Here is a 21,443-nt window from a genome sequence, read left to right as displayed (position 1 = left end):
GGAGCAGCACTGGTGAGCTCATCTGTCACATAGGGGTTGATTTACTAAAACTGGAGAGTTCAAAATCTGGTGCAGCTCTGCATAGAAACAAATCAGTTTCCAACTTCAGCTTTGACTAAAAAACCTGGAAGCCGATTGGTTTCTATGTACAGCTGCACCAGATTTTGCACTCTCCAGTTTTAGTAAATCAACCCCAATGTTCTCTCCTCTTATCAGCATGTGTGTGTTTTTTTTTTTAGCACATGTCTCAGTGCACCCCATGGGCTCCTTGTGCTGCTTCTCCCCATCACAGTATGAGCTCTGCAGGAAAATCACACTGCAGGAAGCTGAAACCAAGCCAAATCCATTTGATTACCGGTACATTGGTTGCTTTTAAAAATTGAAGTAATGACTATGCCTTTTTTTCCTTTCTGCATACCTGTTACATTTTCGGCAGTGATGGGAGCGCGGTGCTTTATATCCCTCGCACACCTTGCAATATTGGAGAAAGTTGCAGTCCTCGGCTCTTTCCTTCAGACAGACAGCAAGACAAAAAGACACTTTAATTTGTTTTTAAACAGACATACGTGACAGAAAAAAAAAAAAAAAACCTGGCACACAAGAGGCTCATGAAGGCTCAGCATTACATGTGGGTGTTACCCAGGTCAGTCTGCATGCAAATGCATCTGCCCCCTCCTCCAGATATTTGTATAACTCCTGCCAAGAGCCTGCCCATTGCTTACATTGGGGTAGAGGGACAGATATGTGGCAATATGAACACGCATTACAAACATTCTTTGAAAATTACGAAAACAAATTATTCCCCAAATAATGAGCTCATTCCCGCCTTTGTGTTCTAGCATGGTGTGCCTTTAAGAAATCCTGCTTTCTGCACCTCTGGTGCAACGTATGACAAAACCAGACACTCAGAAAATACAAATAAATGCATGTAAAAGCAAAACTTCACCCATAACAACTTGATAAAAAATAATGTTCTTTAGCAAGGAACATACATTCCACATTCTAACATTACATTGAGCTCACTTCCGACATTGACAGTATGCTGATCTTTTTATTTTTTTGCCGTACATACCGTTGTATCGTTATTTTCCCCCTGGCTCCCGGGTAGTGAATCCCGCGGGACTGGGCGTTCCTATGCGCAGGCTAAGTGATTGACGTATGACAAAAGCTTCCCCCTGGCACATACGGCCGTGTCACGAGTTGCCGAAAGAACCTGGACTGCGAGTCGGCTCTATACGGCGCCTGCGCACCGACGTTTGGCTTCTTTTGGCAACTTGTGACGCGGCCGTATGCGCCGAGGGGAAGCTTTTGTCATACGTCAAGCCTGTGCATATGAATGCCCACTCCCGCGGGATCACTACCCGGAAGCCGGGGGGGGAAATAACGATACAACGGTATGTATGGCAAAAAAAAGATCAGCATACTGTCAATGTCGGAAGTGAGCTCAATGTAATGTTAGACATTTTTTTTAGGGTGAACCCCCGCTTTAATAAATGCTACCAAAAGCAGAAAATCGGTCAGGTGTGAACAGGGCCTAACTAAGCATGTGCAGAGCGGGGTGAGACAGGGCATTACTGGAGTTTAAATAGTATAGGCACTTATTTTTAATGTTTTACATATGTATCCCTGCAAAGGGGGCCAGAAGGGATCTTAATTTTCTGACTAAAGTTCCACTATGAAACAAAACACACTTAAAAGCAACTCTGTCATGTTTTAAAAAAATGAAAGTGGTTGTAAAGCCTAAACATTTTTTGCCTTCATGCATTCGGGTAAAAAGTGTTATTATGTGCTTCGATCCCTCCATATACTTACCCGAGGCTGTGCTCGATCCAGTGTTGCACCCATCTGTAGCTCTCCATTCCCTGCCCCCACAGGCTTTGCTGAGAGCAGCAGGATCCAATGGCTCTCAGTCAAAACCTATGACAAAACCTGCCTGAAGAAGAATGAAGCCGTAGCTCTGCAATCGAGTGAAACAAGAAGGACCCAACGGCGTTGCTATTAAAAGGTCCTCTTTTGCAGGTGGTGTTTTATGTCGTTTTTAAAAAGTTGCTTTAAAACAATTTAACAAAATTATGTAGGCTGCCATTCTTGGCCTCTGCCTCTGGAAATGCGGATTGCTTTGAGGAGAAAAGGGGATCACTTTATCACATTTAAAAAAAACTTTTTTCCATTGTTAAGGTAGGGTTATAACCTCTGCCAGGTATTTTTGTGGTCGTCGATTGGGGAGATTTCCCTTCACTTTTTGTCCCGTAGCCACAACAGGAAGTAAGAGGAAAACTCTAGAAGTCACCAAAATTGGTTTACCCAATGGAAGACTTCCGCTCTATTCCTGTTCTGGTGAGACATCTGCCATTCTCTTTCAATTTTGGCAACGATCAGGATAAATATAGAGGGTGAATCTCTGTTGCAGAAAGGAATTGTCATCCCGTTCCACCCTATCAAAAAACATTTTTTTGCAGGGCTTCCAGGATGGATCATAGTGATACTGATCAGTCAGCACCAGCACCGAGAATCACTCTGATCCATCCTAAAAGCTCTCCAGAAATAAGGGGGAGGAGAGTGGGGCTTTCAAATCACCAGACCCCTAAACTGGCGGTGCAGGCACTGATAACTCATCACCCACACGGGCATGTACAGCGGAGACAGTGGGATGGGGGTTTTAAACCTGTTGCTTTGCCTTGCAGCGTTCACATTAAAGTCTATACAGAAAGAAAAACGGAGGTTGCAATTGCTGACATTTAATTTGTGCAAATCATAGTTGCCTGGCGGTCATGCTGATCCTCTCACTGCAATACTTTGAATCCATAACACAGAACAAAGACGCTGATAAGGACTTCTGCCTTTCCTGCGAAAAGGATTTATGTAGACTGTAGGATCCATGGTTTGAAGATCCTCCGATCCACTATGACAAAGAAGAAGAAAGAAGCTTGCTGTGCTTACCGGTTTCCATCCCAGAGGAACAAACCCAGGTCCAATGAACATTGCATTGAAATAATTGTACAGAATCATAACAGTCCAGTTAATAAGCGTCAAGAAGTTAAGGCTTCCCCCTGGGGTATCGAGGGGCCAGTACCACAGGACGGAGTCTAAGACTGCCACAATAGAGCAGATGATGATGACTCCCAGGGCGATGATGGGGCCCCAGTGGCAGAGCCTCCGCAGTTCCCGTAGGTTTTCAAAACTAATCAAAAAGTCCAGGGCAGCCATATTTCCTAGACTGGCGGCTTTTACTGTGAGAGCTGCGGCCTCCTTTCCGACTCCCTGAGGTGCACACTTCGACCTTCCATACCTCTAGGTGAGAGGATCGCACCTGCAAAAGAAAGTTACAGTTACTAGAATAGGGCCAGATATCCAAAGGACAGAATATAGTACATCAGGGGTTGACAAATTTGCTTGGAATCTAGGAGCGAGCTAAAGAAGTTAGGAGCCAGAAAACGCACCCCGTCCCGACGAGCTTGCGAGCAGAAGCGAACACATACGTGAGCAGCGCCCGCATATGTAAATGGTGTTCAAACCACACATGTGAGGTATCGCCGCGATTGGTAGAGCGAGAGCAATAATTCTAGCCCTAGACCTACTCTAACTCAAAACATGCAACCTGTAGATTTTTTTTAAACGTCGCCTATGAAGATTTTAAAGGGTAAAAGTTTGTCGGCATTCCACGAGAGGACGCAATTTTGAAGCGTGACATGTTGGGTATGAATTTACTTGGCGTAACATTATCTTTCATAATATTAAAAATAAATGGGGATAACTTTACTGTTTTATTTTTTAATTAAAAAAAGTGTAATTTTTCCTAAAAAAGTGCGCTTGTAAGACCGCTGCGCAAATACAGCATGACAGAAAGTATTGCAACGATCGCCATTTTATTCTCTAGGGTGTTAGGATAAAAAAAATATATAATGTTTGGGGGGTTCTAATTAGAGGGAAGAAGATGGCAATGAAAATGGTGAAAAATTACATTAGAATTGATGTTTAACTTGTAATACCAACGGCCACTACCAGATGGCGCCAGCTTACACATCTGGTGGTAATAACTTGTAATACCAATGGCTCACCACCAGATGGCGCCAGCTCACAAAGGCCCCCCTTCCAAGCCAAGTCGCCAGGACCCTATTTCTAGTCGCCATGGCGACCGGGATTTGTCGAGCCCTGTAGTACATGTACTTTTTTATTTATAGAGGAGAGCCACCAATGATTCAAGTAGAACTATAGGCAAAACGTATATTAAATTTTTGTAGAGTACACACGATCGGACTTCCAGCAGACTTTTCTGTGGATTTTGGTCCGAAGGGCATCGGCCGTGAAGTTGTTCTGCATACGTGTTTTTTCAGCTCTTTACTGCCACCCTTTGGGCAACTTCTGCTATTGTTGTCTGATGTTTAGCATTGGTTCCGCGCATGTGGATTTTAGTTGGATGGACTCGTCTACACACGATCGGATAATCTGATGTAACAGATTTATTGCCAGACAGTTGGTGAGCATGTACAGCCAACATTTGTTGTTGTTAATTCAGCCAACAATTTGATGGAGCATACACACGGTTGGATTATCCGACACAACACGTCCATCAGACACCTATGGCTATAAAATTGGATTGTGTGTACAGGCCTTAAGAGAGGATTATATCCTCTGTCAGTTTCTTTTCTGCTATCGTTGTCCCATTATAGAGATTTACCTTTACTTCCTGTCCCATAGCCAAAACAGGAAGTTAAAGGAAATCCCTAAAAATTAAGGGAATTTCTTGTAGACTCAACAGGTCACCAGAACTAGTGTCCCCATTTGAAGATTTCTCCTCTATTACTTTTCTGGGGACAACCCAAAATTGGGGATTTTCGTTTATTTTCACTTCGAATGATAATGGTAAACAGGACAAATAGAGAGGATGAATTTCCCTAACAGGGACACGGACAGCAATAAAGACCTAACAGGGGTTATAATCCCTCTCTACTCTATCCAAATCTTAAAGAAAAAAAAAGAAAGAAAAAAAAAGGAAGAAGGAGAAGAGAAGGGCTTTGCCTTTAGTTATTATGTACTTTAAAGCATAACTAAAAAGGTAAAACTTTTTTTTTTTAGTTTTGGATAGGGGAGAGGGATTAGAACCCACCAGGTCTTTATTGCTGTCTGTGACCTGTTAGGAAAATCCATCCTCTCCATTTGTCCTGTTTACCGTGAAAGAAAATCCAAAATGTAATGTTCTCGCAAAAAAAAAAAAAAAGGATAAATTCTTCTAATGGGGATAGTAGTTTTGGTGACAACCAGGTATTTCCTCATTGTGGAAGGATTTCCTCTTGCTTCCTATTTTGGTTATGGGACAGAAAGGAAAACAACTCACAAGTTTTATAACCCACCCTTAATGTTAGCAAAAAAAAGAGAGAAAAGTTTAGTTCCACTTTAAGCAATCTAGATACCATACTTGGAACTCTGCTCAAAGCTGGAGATGGAGCTCCCACAATCCCCGGGTGAGGGGTGCAGGCTGCCAAAAAGACCATCAAACTAGAACTATCCGTTTCAGCTTTCTATAGTAAAATATAAAACTGTTACATAAACAATCATATTAATTATAACCGATTCCGAATGTCTGCCCACATGTTGCATACATTATTCATCTAGGATGGAAAAGGAACTGGGGGTCCTAGTAGATGATAGGCTCAGCAATGGCATGCAATGCCAAGCTGCTGCTAACAAAGCAAACAGAATATTGACATGTCTTAAAAAGGGGAATAACTTCAGAGATAAAACTATAATTCTTCCGCTCTACAAGACTCTGGTCCGGCTGTACCTGAAGTATGCTGTCCAGTTCTGGGTAGGGAAGGACTGGCACTGCCCGAGAGCCCCATGACACTAGGGGGGCCCCATTAGGGTTGCCAGCCTCAATGAAACCAGGGACAGTATGTAAAAAAATCTGTGTTTTTGTTTTACATCTGTCCCTGAAATGTCCCTTACCGTCATCCTTCTGGTCTAAAAATCCAAAGATTATAGCTGCCCAATACCTTCACAGTGTGTGTCAATATACTGTGTGGCCCCATAATCTATTGCCTGGGGGCCCCATAATCTCCTATTGCCCGAGGGCCCCATGAGTTGTCAGTCCGCCCCTGAAGGGTTTATATCCACTTTAAGGTGTCCATAAATTGAAATTTAGTTCAGCAGATATCAGTCGATTTTTAAATAGTGTGTGGCCGTCCCGCTTGAAAGAAAATTATCCAACAATTAAAAAAAATGTTGACGGTCAGTGGCTGCAGCAGCTGGTGGACAAAATTAGGGTGCCGCTGTCAGAATACAATGTCCTGTCAGGATTTTGGGGGTGTGGGCAGAATTCCTCAATCCCCCTCATTTGTGTTACTGGAGGAATTTGCCTGCTGGCTGATGGCCAGCTTTACAAAGTGAGGGTGGAATGCCATCTCACGAGCTATGGTTATGAAGGACCAACCTAAGAGGTTGGTGAATAAGCTGCAGAACAGCCCGTTCACTCCAGGACTCAGTGTAACGCAGTGGCGTCAGCACGCCGCTTTACCCTACGCCGTTTCGTCTTCGTAGACTTGACTTCGTGAACGGGCTGTGTTAGCCGGCCGGCTACAGAACTTTTATACGCGATTTTATATCTACTCAAATGTGAGTGTGTTTTTAATTTTCATATTTTATTAAATGCACTACTGGATTACGCTATGTGCACCCTTTTTTCCTTTCCTTTTGTTTGGGTGTGATCAGCATCATCCTGAGCGACAGAGGATCCGAGAGATTTGGGGTGAAGACATCCTTGCCAGACAAACCTTGAGGCTGGGTTCATAGCCACAGGCTCACAGAAGATCTCTAATTGGGATCTTCTCATCTGGTAAGAAGCTGATAATCATTGTGGTGGAAGATCCTCTTTACTATCTGGTCACCTTTCGTGGTGTTTTTTACACCATTTGTTTCCTCTAGAAGAGCAGCACATCTTGAGAGAGACTATAACTCTTTGAATCACTTTTCATTTATTTTTGTCAGAGACTAAATCTTATTTGAGGACTAATTTTTCATTGAATTTCACTAAAATTGGGTTCTACATTCTCTTTGGAGACCTTCTTCATCTTTTTTATATTTGCGCAGCTTGTTTTTTCTTATTTATGTTCATTTTGTGTGTGTATCTCACATTTTAAGTTGCAGCATTAGTATTTGTTTGGAATCATTTTGACAGCGCAGTATTTCCATTTCTTTCCAAGAAGTTGAACCATCTAGAACCAGGAACTAGGCAGATTCCGAATATGGACAGATAGAAGCGAGTAAAAAAATATATATATTTATTAAAGGCAAGCTGTCAAAATCGCAACGGAAAAAAAAAAAATTGTGAGAACGATTCTTGATTAATCGTGCAGCTCTAGTGGAGAGGGATTAGAACTTCAGTTTTTATTGCGGTCTGTGCCTCTGGGAGACTCTCCCTCTCTATTTGTTCTGTTTACCTTTCTCATTGAAAGTGAAAGTAAAAGAAAATCCCAAATTTCAGGTTGACCTCAGAACAGTAATGGACGGGAAATCTTCCAATGGGGACACTAGTTCTGGTGACACGCTTGGTTTCCCCCACTTTGGAGGGATTTCTTCTCACTTCCGGTTTTACATTATCTTAAAAATAAAATAGATCACTCTTTTTGGCTCTACAGTGTAAAGATGTTGCCATCTGATGGTGTATAGATGACATGGCTGATGGATCGGAACTCTCTAAAGAGAACATTTACCTGTATATCTAGTTTAGGGGAATAAGAACAAATTTGGCAACACCCCAGTTTACAAGAAGGAATAAATTACACCCAAATACAAATTAAGGAACGCCTCTATTACATGTCAGATATTTCCAGCATAGCTCAGACTCCAAGAAACGCAATACAACATGTACAGAAACCGTCCATAGCAATCACAGTGTAGGTGCAGATTTCCTGGATCAGGGTCTATGATAGAATCATTGTGTTGTCTCTATAAATACAACACCAGCACAGCCTGTCTCCTATGATGAGGCTTCACAGACCGGACAAGAAAACCGGTTCTCACAATACTCCAATGTGTACACTAAATACAGGATGTGATCATGAGAATACCCTGAGAGGACCGCACAGGGGTCACCTTAGGATCAAAGACATTCAGAGTGGGGAAAATCCACCTCCATACTTCAGCGTGATTTCAAAGCTGCAGATCGGTGAGAATTGGACCTCCGATTTCAATAAGGCTTGCGACTTCTGTTAACAGAAATCAATGCAAGTCATAAGGAAATCGCACACAAAAAAAAAAAAAAGTATTGGCGCATTTGCACAAGTATAAAGAGAGTACTCTCCTCCTCCCTTCATACAGTATGTCTCTAATACACCTCCTAATGCCCCCTTCCCTCACAAACTTCACTCTGATACCCCTCCTTGTGCAGATTGCACTTTAACCACTTCCCATCCCGCATATTACAATATGATGGCCGCAAGGTGGCTCCCTGCTGTCTAGAGGGTGCCTGCCGCGTCACTCTGGACCTGATGTGCGTGCCTGGCAGCCGTGATGTCCACCGATTGCTGGTCACGTCCTCCCAGGGGAGAGGAGACAGATCATGTGTTCCTAGTATATAGGAACACTGATCGTTCCCCTCCCCCAGTCAGTCCCCTCCCTCCACAGTTAGAAGCACTCCCTAGGTAACACATTTAACACCTTGATCGCCCCTAGTGTTAACCCCTTCCCTGCCAGTGACATTTATACAGCGACCAGTGCATTTTTATAGAACTGATCGCTGCATAATTGTCAATGGTCCCAAAATAGTGTCAAAAGTGTCCGATCTGTCCGTCACAATGTCACAGTCCTGACAAAAATCGCAGATCACAGCTACTAGAGCAGATATTATGGGGGGGTTCTAGTGCCAATAACGGCTCTATCGTTAGGAGGGTTTCTCCCTCCTCCATTTTTGGTTGGTTGTGTTCCTAGAAATAGAGATTATATATACACACACAAAACAGAGGAGAGAGAGAGATTATTATGTTTAGGTACTTGTATAGCGCTGTCAATTTACGCAGCTCTTTACATATACAATGTACATTCACATCTGTCCCTACCCTCAAGGAGCTTACAATCTAAGGTCCCTAACTCACATTCATATACTAGGGCCAATTTATGAAGACGCCAATTAACCTACCAGCATATCTTTGGAGTGTAGGAGGAAACTGGAGTAACCGGAGGAAACCCATGCAGGCACAGGGAGAACATGCAAACTCCAGGCAGGTAGTGTCGTGGTCGGGATTCGAACCAGCAACATATATATATATATATATATATATATATATATATATATATATATATATATATATATATATATATATATATATATATATATATATATATATATATATATATATATATAACATACATACACACACACACACACAGTACAGACCAAAAGTTTGGACACACCTTCTCATTCAAAGAGTTTTCTTTATTTTCATGACTATGAAAATTGTAGATTCACACTGAAGGCATCAAAACTATGAATGAACACATGTGGAATTCTACATAACATAAAAGTGTGAAACAACTGAAAATATATTTCATATTCTAGGTTCTTCCACCTTTTGCAGCAGACACATCTCTAGAACTGGTAAGAGGAGACTGTGTGAATCAGGCCTTCATGGTAGAATATCTGCTAGGAAACCACTGCTAAAGAAAGGCAACAAGCAGAAGAGACTTGTTTGGGATAAAGAACACAGGGGATGGACATTAGACCAGTGGAAATCTGTGCTTTGGTCTGATGAGTCCAAACTTGAGATATTTGGTTCCAACCTCCGTGTCTTTGTGCGACGCAGAAAAGGTGAATGGATGGACTCTACATGCCTGGTTCCCACCGTGAAGCATGGAGGAGGAGGTGTGATGGTGTGGGGGTGCTTTGCTGGTGACACTGTTGGGGATTTATTCAAAATTGAAGGCATACTGAACCAGCATGGCTACCACAGCATCTTGCAGCGGCATGCTATTCCATCCGGTTTGCGTTTAGTTGGACCATCATTTATTTTTCAACAGGACAATGACCCCAAACACACCTCCAGTGTAAGGGCTATTTGACCAAGAAGGAGTGTGATGGGGTGCTGCGCCAGGTGACTACCTCTTGAAGCTCATCAAGAGAATGCCAAGAGTGTGCCAAGCAGTAATCAAAGCAAAAGGTGGCTACTTTGAAGAACCTAGAATATGAAATATATTTTCAGTTGTTTCACACTTTTTTGTTATGTAGAATTCCACATGTGTTACTTCATAGTCTTGATGTCTTCAGTTTGAATCTACAATTTTCATAGTCATGAGAATAAAGAAAACTCTTTGAATAAGAAGGTGTGTCCAAACTTTTGGTCTGTACTGTATACATATACACACACACACACACATATATACATATATACACACACACACACACACACACTCACACCCCAATAGGCTCTGTTTTGTATCTCAACTTGAAACCCAATAAAAAAAAAAAAAACACGCAGATCGCCACCATTACTAGTAAAAAATAAAATAAAAATGCCATAAATCAATAACCTATTTTGTAGATGCTATAACTTTTACGCAAACCAATCAATATACGCTTGTGATGGGTTTTTTTTAACCAAAAATATGTAGAAGAAGAATACATATCGGCCTAAACTGAGGAAAACTTTTTGTTTTTCAAACATTTTGAATATTACAGCAAAAAGTCAACATTTTTTAGTTTTTTTCAAAATTGTCAATTTTTTTTTTTTTTTTAGTGTATAGCGCAACAAATAAACACAAAAGTGATCAAATCCCACCAAAAGAAAGCTCTATTTGTGGGGGATAAATTATAAAATTCATAAGGGTACGGTGTTGCATGACCGCACAATTGTCATTCAAAATGTGACAGCGCTGAAAACATAAAATTGGCCTGGGCAGGAAGGGGGTGAAAATGGCCGGTATTGAAGTGGTAAAGAACAGTAGGAGTGTTTATCATCTGTAATGGATTTTTACCTTTAAGTAAAGGAGAAAGCCTATGGAGATTTTTCGGTATTGTAGTTTGGGGCTGTTCAACGGGCGTGCGCAATTTTAAAGCGTGACATGTTTGGTATCCAATTACTCGGCGTAACAATTTATATTTTACCAAACAATTGGGAATTATTATATTGTTCTGTTTTGTTTTTTTGCATTAAAACTCACTGAAGTATTTTTTTCTTAAAAAAAAAAAAAAATGCATTTTTGAAACCGCTGTGCAAATATTGTGCGACATAAAAATATGCAACACCCACTATTTTATTCTCTAGGGCCTCTGCTATACGTTTGGTGGGGTTCTAAGTAATTTTATAGCACATTTTTCCATATATGTGAGAAGTGTCAGAATAGGGCTGGTGTTGAAGTGGTTAAATGTATAAAGCCCGGGAGCAGCTTACAATACACAGCCCTCCCCGTACACTGAGCCCCCATCGCCTCACCCTGCGCTCACCTCCCTGCACAGCACCTCCAGCTCTTTCTCCCGCTCACTTCCGGGTTGCGCAACCCTTAATACCTCCCCACCAGGAACAGAGACTGTGCCTCTCCATTCCTTGCACCGCCCACTCCTCCCTAAGTGACGTTGCTATGGAGGCGCCCCACTCACCCACCCATAGGATGTAATGACTTCCACAGCTCACACTGTGTGTCTCTGTGTCAGAACCGGAGACATTTCTGTGACGGACACGCCTCTACCGGCACATTCAGCGTTAGGCACATTCAGGATCATGTGACACCCCGTCACTGCACGTCACGTGTTCACCCCAACCAGTCAGAGATTTCGCGGGTCGTCAAGGAAGTAGGGGTTGCTAAGGGCGCCGGGGAGCTGTGATCTGTGACGGACTTGTGGCGGAAGTTGTTGGACAGGAAACTTCCGGTTGTCAGTGCTACCGCGAACTATCTAGAGAACCATGTCTGCCGTTTTCCAGGGATACGAGCAGGACTATGGAGTCCTCACCGCCGACATCACCAACCGCATCGGCAAGATCCCCAAACTGGCCGGGGGTGAGTCAGGTGATACCAGCTAAAGAGGAGATTCTGAGCTGGGGGGCATTGACTAGAGAGGACCCTGAGAAGAGGGGAACATTGACTAGATAGGACACTGAGAAGAGGGGGGCATTGACTAGAGAGGACACTGAGAAGAGGGGGGCATTGACTAGAGAGGACCCTGAGAAGAGGGGGAGCATTGACTAGAGAGGACCCTGAGAAGAGGGGGAGCATTGACTAGAGAGGACCCTGAGAAGAGGGGGAGCATTGACTAGAGAGGACCCTGAGAAGAGGGGGGGCATTGACTAGAGAGGACCCTGAGAAGAGGGGGAGCATTGACTAGAGAGGACCCTGAGAAGAGGGGGAGCATTGACTAGAGAGGACCCTGAGAAGAGGGGGGGCATTGACTAGAGAGGACCCTGAGAAGAGGGGGGCATTGACTAGAGAGGACCCTGAGAAGAGGTGGGGCATTGACTAGAGAGGACACTGAGAAGAGGGGAGGCATTGACTAGAGAGGACACTGAGAAGAGGGGGGCATTGACTAGAGAGGACCCTGAGAAGAGGGGGGGCATTGACTAGAGAGGACCCTGAGAAGAGGGGGGCATTGACTAGAGAGGACCCTGAGAAGAGGTGGGGCATTGACTAGAGAGGACACTGAGAAGAGGGGAGGCATTGACTAGAGAGGACACTGAGAAGAGGGGGGCATTGACTAGAGAGGACCCTGAGAAGAGGTGGGGCATTGACTAGAGAGGACCCTGAGAAGAGGGGGGCATTGACTAGAGAGGACCCTGAGAAGAGGTGGGGCATTGACTAGAGAGGACACTGAGAAGAGGGGAGGCATTGACTAGAGAGGACACTGAGAAGAGGGGGGCATTGACTAGAGAGGACCCTGAGAAGAGGGGAGGCATTGACTAGAGAGGACCCTGAGAAGAGGGGAGGCATTGACTAGAGAGGACCCTGAGAAGAGGGGAGGCATTGACTAGAGAGGACCCTGAGAAGAGGGGGGGCATTGACTAGAGAGGACCCTGAGAAGAGGGGGGGCATTGCCTATAGAGGACCCTGAGAAGAGGGGGGGCATTGCCTATAGAGGACCCTGAGAAGAGGGGGGCATTGACTAGAGGGGGACACTGAGAAGAGGGGGGCATTGACTAGAGGGGGACACTGAGAAGAGGGGGGGGGCATTGACTAGAGAGGACCCTGAGAAGAGGGGGGGCATTGCCTATAGAGGACCCTGAGAAGAGGGGGGGCATTGCCTATAGAGGACCCTGAGAAGAGGGGGGCATTGACTAGAGAGGACCCTGACTAGGGAGGCACTAACTAGAGGGGGTCACTGTGAGAGGGGGGTGGTCATTGACCAGAGGGGACCCTGACAGGGGGTAAACTGATTGGGGGAGACAGACTAGAGGAAGACAATGACTATGGGGGACTGTTGGGGGGGACATACTGACCAGAGGGTATTGACTAGAGGAGGGCCACTGATCAGGGGGACACTGCCTTAGAGGGGACAATGGGGGGGACTGCGGGGGTACATTGCCTTAGAAGGGACAATGGGGGTGGTTACAGGGGGACACTGCCTTAGAGGGGACACTGGGGGGCTTCAGGGGGACACTAGGGGGGGCTGCAGGGGGACATTGCCTTAGAGGGGACACTGGGGGGGACTGCAGGGGGACATTGCCTTAGAGGGGACACTGGGGGAGATTGCAGGGGGACATTTCCTTAGAGGGGACACTGGGGGGGGGGGCTTCAGGGGGACACTGCCTTAGAGGGGACACTGGTAGGCTGCAGGGGGACATTGCCTTAGAGGGGACACTGGGAGGGGGGCTGCAGGGGGACACTGCCTTAGAGGGGACACTGGGGGGGACTGCAGGGGGACATTGCCTTAGAGGGGACACTGGGGGAGATTGCAGGGGGACATTTCCTTAGAGGGGACACTGGGGGGGGGGCTGCAGGGGGACACTGCCTTAGAGGGGACACTGGGGGGCTGCAGGGGGACACTGCCTTAGAGGGGACACTGGGGGGGGGCTGCAGGGGGACATTGCCTTAGAGGGGACACTGGGGGAGATTGCAGGGGGACATTTCCTTAGAGGGGACACTGGGGGGGGGGCTTCAGGGGGACACTGCCTTAGAGGGGACACTGGTAGGCTGCAGGGGGACATTGCCTTAGAGGGGACACTGGGAGGGGGGCTGCAGGGGGACACTGCCTTAGAGGGGACATTGCCTTAGAGGGGACACTGGGGGGGCACTGAGCAGGGGGGAAATTGCCTGATTGGGGAGAGACTCACTAGAGGGGGGAATTGACTACCATCAGACTCTGACTATGGGGGACAGCAGGGGACACTGACCAGAGGGGGGCACTGACTCAGAATACACTTACCAGGGGGGTTGGGGCACTCTGACCAGGAGGGGGACACCGATTGGGGGGGGGGGGTGATGTGAATGGAGATATGGAAGGTACAGTAATACTGATGCAGTGATTTCTGTGATTGTTGTAGAGGAGAAGAAGCAGATGGTGATGAATGTGGAGAAGCAGCTGGAAGAAGCCAAAGAGCTGGTAAGTGTGTTCTGAGGACCGGATAGACAGAAATACAAATCCTTTGGGAGGATAACCTAACACTATAGAAATATTAAAATAAATCCTACTGACCTCTGTACTCTGCATTACCGCATACTGATCTCTGCATTCTACATTTGGGCGCTTTCACACTGAGGACGCACCGCATTAGCAGTAAATCGATGCATGTTTTACCGACACTTTAGCGTCGTTTTAGTGATGCTTTTCGGCTGCTAGCGCTTCCCAAAAAAGGGATAGAAACCACCCGTGTTGCGGTGCTTCGGAATCACTTTTTAGGTGCTTCGAACGCGCTGCCCATGCATTCCATTGGGCAGGGGTGGTTTAGGAGCACTCCCAAACTGCCCTAAGGATGCTGCTTGCGGGACATTTTGTAACATCCCGCAAGCGCACCGCCCCAGTGTGAATGACGTTTGAATGGTGTAAACATTAGAGATGCACCAAGATTTTTGCCACCAAAACATATCGGGTGAAAATGGTGTAATTGACATTGGCTCCCGCTGCTTTCAATCAAATCCAATGAGGTGGGGGGCAGGGCCCAGTCATACATTCGGGGGCTATGGACGCCGAAAGAATGACTCGGTAGCGCGCCTGCAAGGTAACCCCCATGGGAGAGCGCTTCTCCTAGGGGGTTATTTGATGTGGGGAGGCGGCGTGAGAGGCGCTGGGGGACCCCAGAAGACAAGGATTGGGGCCACTTTGTGCAAAACTAACTGCACAGTGGAGGTAAGTATGACATGTTTGTTATTTTTTTTTATACATACCAAAAGTGCCAGTTGCTAGGCAGATCTTCCTTATCCACGGTCCGTCTTCTTTCTTCTCCTCCTTGCGCTGCCTCCTGGGGAATGGGGGAATCGGTGTCTTCTGGGACCTTGTGTGTGTCCCAGGAGACATCGCCCATTCACGTAGCGCCGTGTGGCTCGTGCATGCGCAGTAGAGAATCAGGCGGTGAAGCCGCAACGCTTCACTTCCTGATTCCTCACCGAGGATGGCGGCGGGGCAGCAGAGACCCGAGCGATTGCTCGGCTTCGGCTACCATCATAGCGGGTACCCTGGACAGGTAAGTGTCCTTATTAAAAGTCAGCAACTACAGTGTTAGTAGCTGCTGACTTTTCATTTTTTTTCTTTTTTTTTTTAACCAGACCTCCGCTTTAAGTGCTGGGATAAGTGTATAAATGTAGCAGGGGATTATGTCAAAAATAAATGCAGTTTTCACTCCTTGTAATATGTTCTTGTATTCTATAAACTCAAAAGGCCTGGTTTGATTTGAACGCCCCTCGAATGATCTGTCTGCATTGCTTAGAGAGAGACGCAGTGATGATGTCACTGGGAATAAAATAAGCTGTGTAATGATAATGGAAACAATACATTAAAAATTAATTAGTATGTTGATGTGGGGGAGAAAGGAACCAGGGAAAGCAATGTAAGAGCAGATTTAACTTCAATTTTAAAGAGGAACTACACTGCATCTGAGCACCAAAAATGCTGTTTAGTTTTTAATATTCACAGCAAACTCCACCATCCATCCACGTCTCCATACTTTATTTTGCTGACCCCCAGCATTCCTGGCCATGGCCATCTTAAGTAAGGGCAGATGATTTATGTAGCATTTACTTCCTGAACTCCGTCTGCCCTTAGCTCAGGCAGTAGGCTGCGATTAGCTGAAGAAAATCTATCCACCCATCCTGAAGACTCCTAGAATGTAGGACCTCATTTTGCCTAGGCAGAAAAACAGGAAGTAACTGAATTTTTTTTTTTTTTTTTTTAAATAAAAGTTTAAAACGAGTAAATATAATATACTTTCTTATCTATTTACTAATGCTAGCAACATAAGGATTAAAAATAGTCAATGTTAATTGTGAGAGTAAAGTTCTACATACAGGTGCATCTCACAAATATTTCATATTATCAAAAAGTTAATTTATTTAAAGCATTTCTTTCTATTCATTCATATAACACATCTATATATAATATATGAGTTTCACTTTTTAAATTGTATTACTGAAAGAAATTAACTTTTTGATGATATTCAGATTTTTTTGAGCTTCACCTGTACATTTGTTAAATGAAACCTAGAATAGTGCCTGTGCCTTTTTAGTCCAGATGTCTGTCGGTGATGTACTGTGTGGGTGGATTGTCACATCTGTCAGCTTTTGTTGTGTCATTGCTACATATGTTGCCCTGTCATTGTTCTCACAGCTGTTCTAGAGTCACCCTGTGACATCAGACAGGAACTATCTATACCAGTGGTTGTCTACATATGAGCTAAAGGCGCCTCAAATTCAGCCCCCTGACAGGCCGCACATAGGGGGAGATTTACTAAAACTGGAGCGTGCAAAATCTGGTGGAGCTGTGCATAGAAACCAATCCGCTTCCAGGTTTTCTCGTCAAAGTTTAATTGAACAAGCTGAAGTTTGAAGCTGATTGGCTACCATACACAGCTGCACCAGATTATAACTGCTCCAGTTTTAGTAAATCGACCCCATAATGTTCAATATATGTAATGCATGAGAGGAAAACTGCAGACCTAATAGAGGAACTGAGGGTCGGAGATACATTTTTGGCTGCAGAAGACAATATGAAACTGGGAAGATCTTGCATGAGACTAGTAGAGATCAATGCTATCACCCTAATCAATGTTCACGCTACAGACTGCTGAGGTTCAAGGGCCGCACATCATATACCAAAGGGCCACAAGTTGGGCACCAGGGATCTGTACAGTGTGAAAAGTGACCGCATCACAAGAGTGAACTCGTGTCAGTTCCAGATATAAACGTTGTTGCTTAATCCTACAAAGAGCTTTCAAGAAGGAGTTCTTATTGCGTTAATCCATAGTGACCAATCACAATCCACCTGGCACAGGTCTGACATCGGCAAATTCTGATTGGTTGCTCTTGGTTTTTACATTTAAAGTATATGTTCATCCCAACAATGAACTTCTCTTATTTGCTAAGTGTGTGCGTGCGATATATATAAAATCTCTCATTGATATCTGTTGATCCTGCCAGAAACCATATGGGCTGATAACTTTTTGTGATTTCTGTCTGTGCTGCGCTCTTATTACATTGTTTTATGTCCTCTTTGAGGAATTCGGAAAAACCTCCCTCTTATGTTTTGGAGAGGAGGAGAAAAGGAAGGTGCTCTGTAGTCATCACATATGCTACTGTGCTAAAGTCTTAGGCCCCATACACACGATAGAATCCATCCGCTGAAAAATCCCAGCGAATGGGTTTCAGCGGATAGATTCTATGGTGTGTACAATCCAGCGGATCTGTTTCCGCGGATTTTTCTCCCATGCGATGGATTTCCAGCAGATAAATATTTGAAGACATGTCTTCAAATCTATCCGCTGGAATCCATTCCAACGGATTGATCCGCTGGTCTGTACAGACTCACCGGATCAATCCGTCCAAAGGGATCCCCCGCATGCGTCGTAATGATTCGACGCATGCTTGGAATTCCTTATATGACTGCGTTGCGCACGTCGCCGCGTCATCATCGCGGCGACACGTCATCGCCAGAGGATTTCGGCGCGGATTTCGATTCGATGGTGAGTACACTCCATCGCATCAAAATCCGCGCAAATCCTCGAGAGGATTTATCCGTGGAAACGGTCCGCTGGACCGTATCCGCGGATAAATCCTCCCGTGTGTACGGGGCCTTAGGTGTGACACATAATTGTGAAGTGGAGGGAAATTTACAAATGGTTTTACAATTTTTTTTTTTACAAAAATCTGAAAAGTGTGGCGTGCATTTGTATTCAGCCCCCTTTACTCTGATACCCCCTAACTAAAATTGGAACCAATTGCCCTCAGAAGTCATCTACATCATGAAGGCCAATGAACACACCAGACAGGTCAGAGATAGAGCTGTGGAGAAGTTTATAGCAGGGTTAGATTATAAAAAATATCCCAGGCTTTGAATATCTCACGGAGCTCTGTTCAATCCATTATCCCAAAATGGAACAACTGCAAACCTATCAAGACATGGCCGTCCACCTAAACTGACAGGCTTGGCAGGGAGAACATTAATCAGAGAAGCAGCCAAAAGACCCATGGTAACTCTGGAGGAGCTGCAGAGATCCACAACTCAGGTGGGAGAATCTGTCCACAGGATAACTATTAGTTGTACTCTCCACAAATCTGACCTTTATGGAAGAGTGACAAGAAGAAAGCCATAAGAAGTCTTGTTTGCAATTTGTGAGAAGCCATGTGAGGGACACAGCAAACATGTGGAAGAAGGTGCTCTGGTCAGATGAGACTAAAATTGAACTTTTTGGCCTAAAAGCAAAACATTATGTATAGCGGAAAAGTAACACTGCACATCACCCTGAACACACCATCCTCACTGTGAAACATGGTGGTGGCAGCATCATGTTGTGGGATGCTTTTCTTCAGCAGTGACAGAGAAGCTGGTCAGAGTTGATGGGAAGATTGATGGAGCCAAATACAGGACAATCTTAGTAGAAAACCTGCAAAAGACTTGAGACTGGGGCGGAGGTTCACCTTCCAACATACAGCCAGTGCTACAATGGAATGGTTTCGATCAAAGCATATTCATGTGTTAGAATGGCCCAATAGAAATTCAGACCGAAATCAAATTGAGAATCTGTGGCAAGACTTGAAAATTGCTCTTCACAGACGCTCTCCATCCAATCTGACAGAGCTTGAGATATTTTGCAAAGAATGGGCAAAAAAATCTCTCTCTAGATGTGTAAAGCTGGTAGAGACATCCCCCAAAAAGACTTGCAGCTGTAATTGTAGTAAAAGGAGGTTCTACAAAGTATTGACTGAAAACACAAATGTACCCCACACGTTTCAGATATTTATTTGTAAAACATTTTGAAAACCATTTTTCCTTCCACTTCACAATTATGTGCCACTTTGTTTTGGTCTATCACATAAAATCTCAATAACATACATTTACATTTTTGGTTGTAACATGACAAAATGGGGAAAATTTCAAGGGGTATGAATATTTTTTTAAAGGCACTGTACATACACTAAGGCCAATTTAGACAGGAGGCAATTAACCTACCAGCATGTCCTTGGAGTGTGGGAGAAAACTATACCCAGAGGAAACCCACGCAGGCACAGGGAGAACATGCAAACTCCATGCAGGTAGCCTCGTGGTTGGGATTCAAACCGATGACTTTAGTTTAGATAATTATTAAAGTGCTTCTGAACTCAGACACCGCAGAGAGTTTAAATGATACAGTTTTTAGGGGTTAAATGTGGTAAAGGTGGAAACTTTCAGGACCCAATAGGTCCCCCAATGGGGAACTTGAAATCACAGATAGGGGGGCTGGAGTGTGGGAAGGCAAATTCATACAAAAAAATCTAAACTCCAGACACGTAAACCAAATAGGTTTTTGCACATCTCTAATGTCGGAAACCCCAAAGCGGACACTTCCAGGGTAAACAGCCCCCAATTCTTCCAGGAGGTATGGGCGATGTCACCGTGCCTCCTGGCAGATCTGGGAGCTATTTCTCATTGCAAATACATGTCATGGTGGTGTTGGCTTGTCCTCTAATGCAGGATGCCCCTGAACAACTAGTGAGCCTCCAAGCTACTGCTTACGTGCAGCCTTCTATGAGATTTATTCTGGCCTGCAGCTGATGTATGCAGGCTCTGTTTTACCCCAACAGAGTGGGGACTGATGTAAGGGGGGATTCTGATGAGGACTCTAATGTAAAGGAGGACTCTGAAGTGGACCTTGATGTAAGAGTGTCTCTAATAGGAACCCTGATGGGAACCTTAATGAAAAGGGGAACTCTGACGGGGACCCTGATGTAAACGTAGCTCTGATGGGGACTTTGATATAGGAGGGGCTCTGATGGGGACCCTAATGATAGGGGGAATTCTGAGGGGGACCATGATGGTAAGGGGGACTCTGATAAGAAAGGTGCAGACTTAATGTTTGTGTTTAATCTTTTTTAATGGTTTAAAGGAGAAGTACAGCCAAAGCTTGTTTGTACTTCTCCTATGAATCACAGGAATGCATTCCGTTTTGCACTCCTGTGACCCCGTTTCAGCATAGAGCGTGCTGAAGTCCGCTCTCTACTGACGTCTCAGATGCCCATCCAGGGTCTGTGTCATCACGACCACAGAGTCAGGATCCGCCAGATCCTTGGATGGACACCCGGCTCAGCCTCTTAGCGTGGTGCCACCTCCGCCCCCTCCACAGCCCAGCACCCCAGTGAGCAAGGAGGGGCCAGAGCAGAGAGCTGTGACTGCGGTCACCAGCTTTCTGCTCGGGGTGCTGTTAGAACCGAGCGAACGGCGGTGTTCGATCGCTCAGTTCACCATGTAGAGGCGCCTGGGAACGGCGGACTGATGCTGCATCCACCTAGGTAAGCATGAATCTAAAAAAAATAAACAAACCCATACTTCTCTTTTTAAGTTTATTTTGAATTATTATTTTTTTTCTTTGATGTTCTTTCTGTTTTGAATTATATCATGCTGTTAAAAAAGGTTCATTTAAAAAAATCTTTAGAGGAACTACACAGCACAGCACGCTCAGCCGCTGGTACTTGTAGTTCTTTTTTTTTTTTTTATAGCCTTCAATTATTGTTGGTAGCATGTTCTTTGATCGCCCCACTCACTGTCACCATTTTTCAGCTAGAACAGATGGACCTGGAAGTTCGGGAAATCCCAGCTCAGAGCCGTGGGATGTACAGCAACCGTATGAGGAGCTACAAACAGGAGATGAGCAAACTGGAGGCTGACTTTGTAAGTGTTGTCACGTTATTGACTCTTTATGATATGATACCATGATATTGAAGGCAAACCTGTCGCTAGCACTTGTATGGCAGACTGAAGGTAAAAAGGAACCACAAAGTGGGATATATAGTGCTCAGCATAAATGAGTACACCTCTTTTGAAAAGTAAGATTTTCATTTTAAAA

At 44.7% G+C, this 21,443-nt stretch overlaps 2 protein-coding genes across 11 annotated transcripts in view; one reads left to right on the top strand and one right to left on the bottom strand.

The window, feature by feature from the left end:
• Window positions 1–11,691, bottom strand: part of ZDHHC6 (zinc finger DHHC-type palmitoyltransferase 6) — a 37,015-nt gene extending 25,324 nt beyond the window's left edge. Inside the window, exons 1-3 of one of the 4 annotated variants that reach the window (XM_040361615.1) lie at window positions 11,592–11,691; window positions 2,941–3,310; window positions 419–510 (exon numbers count right to left, since the gene is read on the bottom strand). In XM_040361615.1, the coding sequence (XP_040217549.1) occupies window positions 419–510; window positions 2,941–3,207 (359 nt within the window). In that variant the 5' untranslated portion in view covers window positions 3,208–3,310; window positions 11,592–11,691. Of the gene's footprint in view, window positions 1–418; window positions 511–2,940; window positions 3,311–11,423; window positions 11,539–11,587 lie in introns of those variants that run through there. The other 3 variants (XM_040361616.1, XM_040361613.1, XM_040361614.1) reach the window with 3 other exon arrangements.
• A 54-nt stretch (window positions 11,692–11,745) lies between these two features.
• Window positions 11,746–21,443, top strand: part of VTI1A (vesicle transport through interaction with t-SNAREs 1A) — a 561,716-nt gene continuing 552,018 nt past the window's right edge. For 2 of the 7 annotated variants that reach the window (XM_040361621.1, XM_040361624.1), the window contains exons 1-3: window positions 11,764–11,985; window positions 14,460–14,518; window positions 21,158–21,268. In XM_040361621.1, the coding sequence (XP_040217555.1) occupies window positions 11,892–11,985; window positions 14,460–14,518; window positions 21,158–21,268 (264 nt within the window). In that variant the 5' untranslated portion in view covers window positions 11,764–11,891. Of the gene's footprint in view, window positions 11,995–14,459; window positions 14,519–21,157; window positions 21,269–21,443 lie in introns of all 7 variants that reach the window. The other 5 variants (XM_040361622.1, XM_040361617.1, XM_040361623.1 and 2 more) reach the window with 5 other exon arrangements.

The sequence above is a fragment of the Rana temporaria genome, chromosome 8 (assembly GCF_905171775.1).
Source record: "Rana temporaria chromosome 8, aRanTem1.1, whole genome shotgun sequence".
Classification (NCBI taxonomy): Eukaryota; Metazoa; Chordata; class Amphibia; order Anura; family Ranidae; genus Rana; species Rana temporaria.
This window is presented reverse-complemented; position numbering and strand designations above follow the sequence as displayed.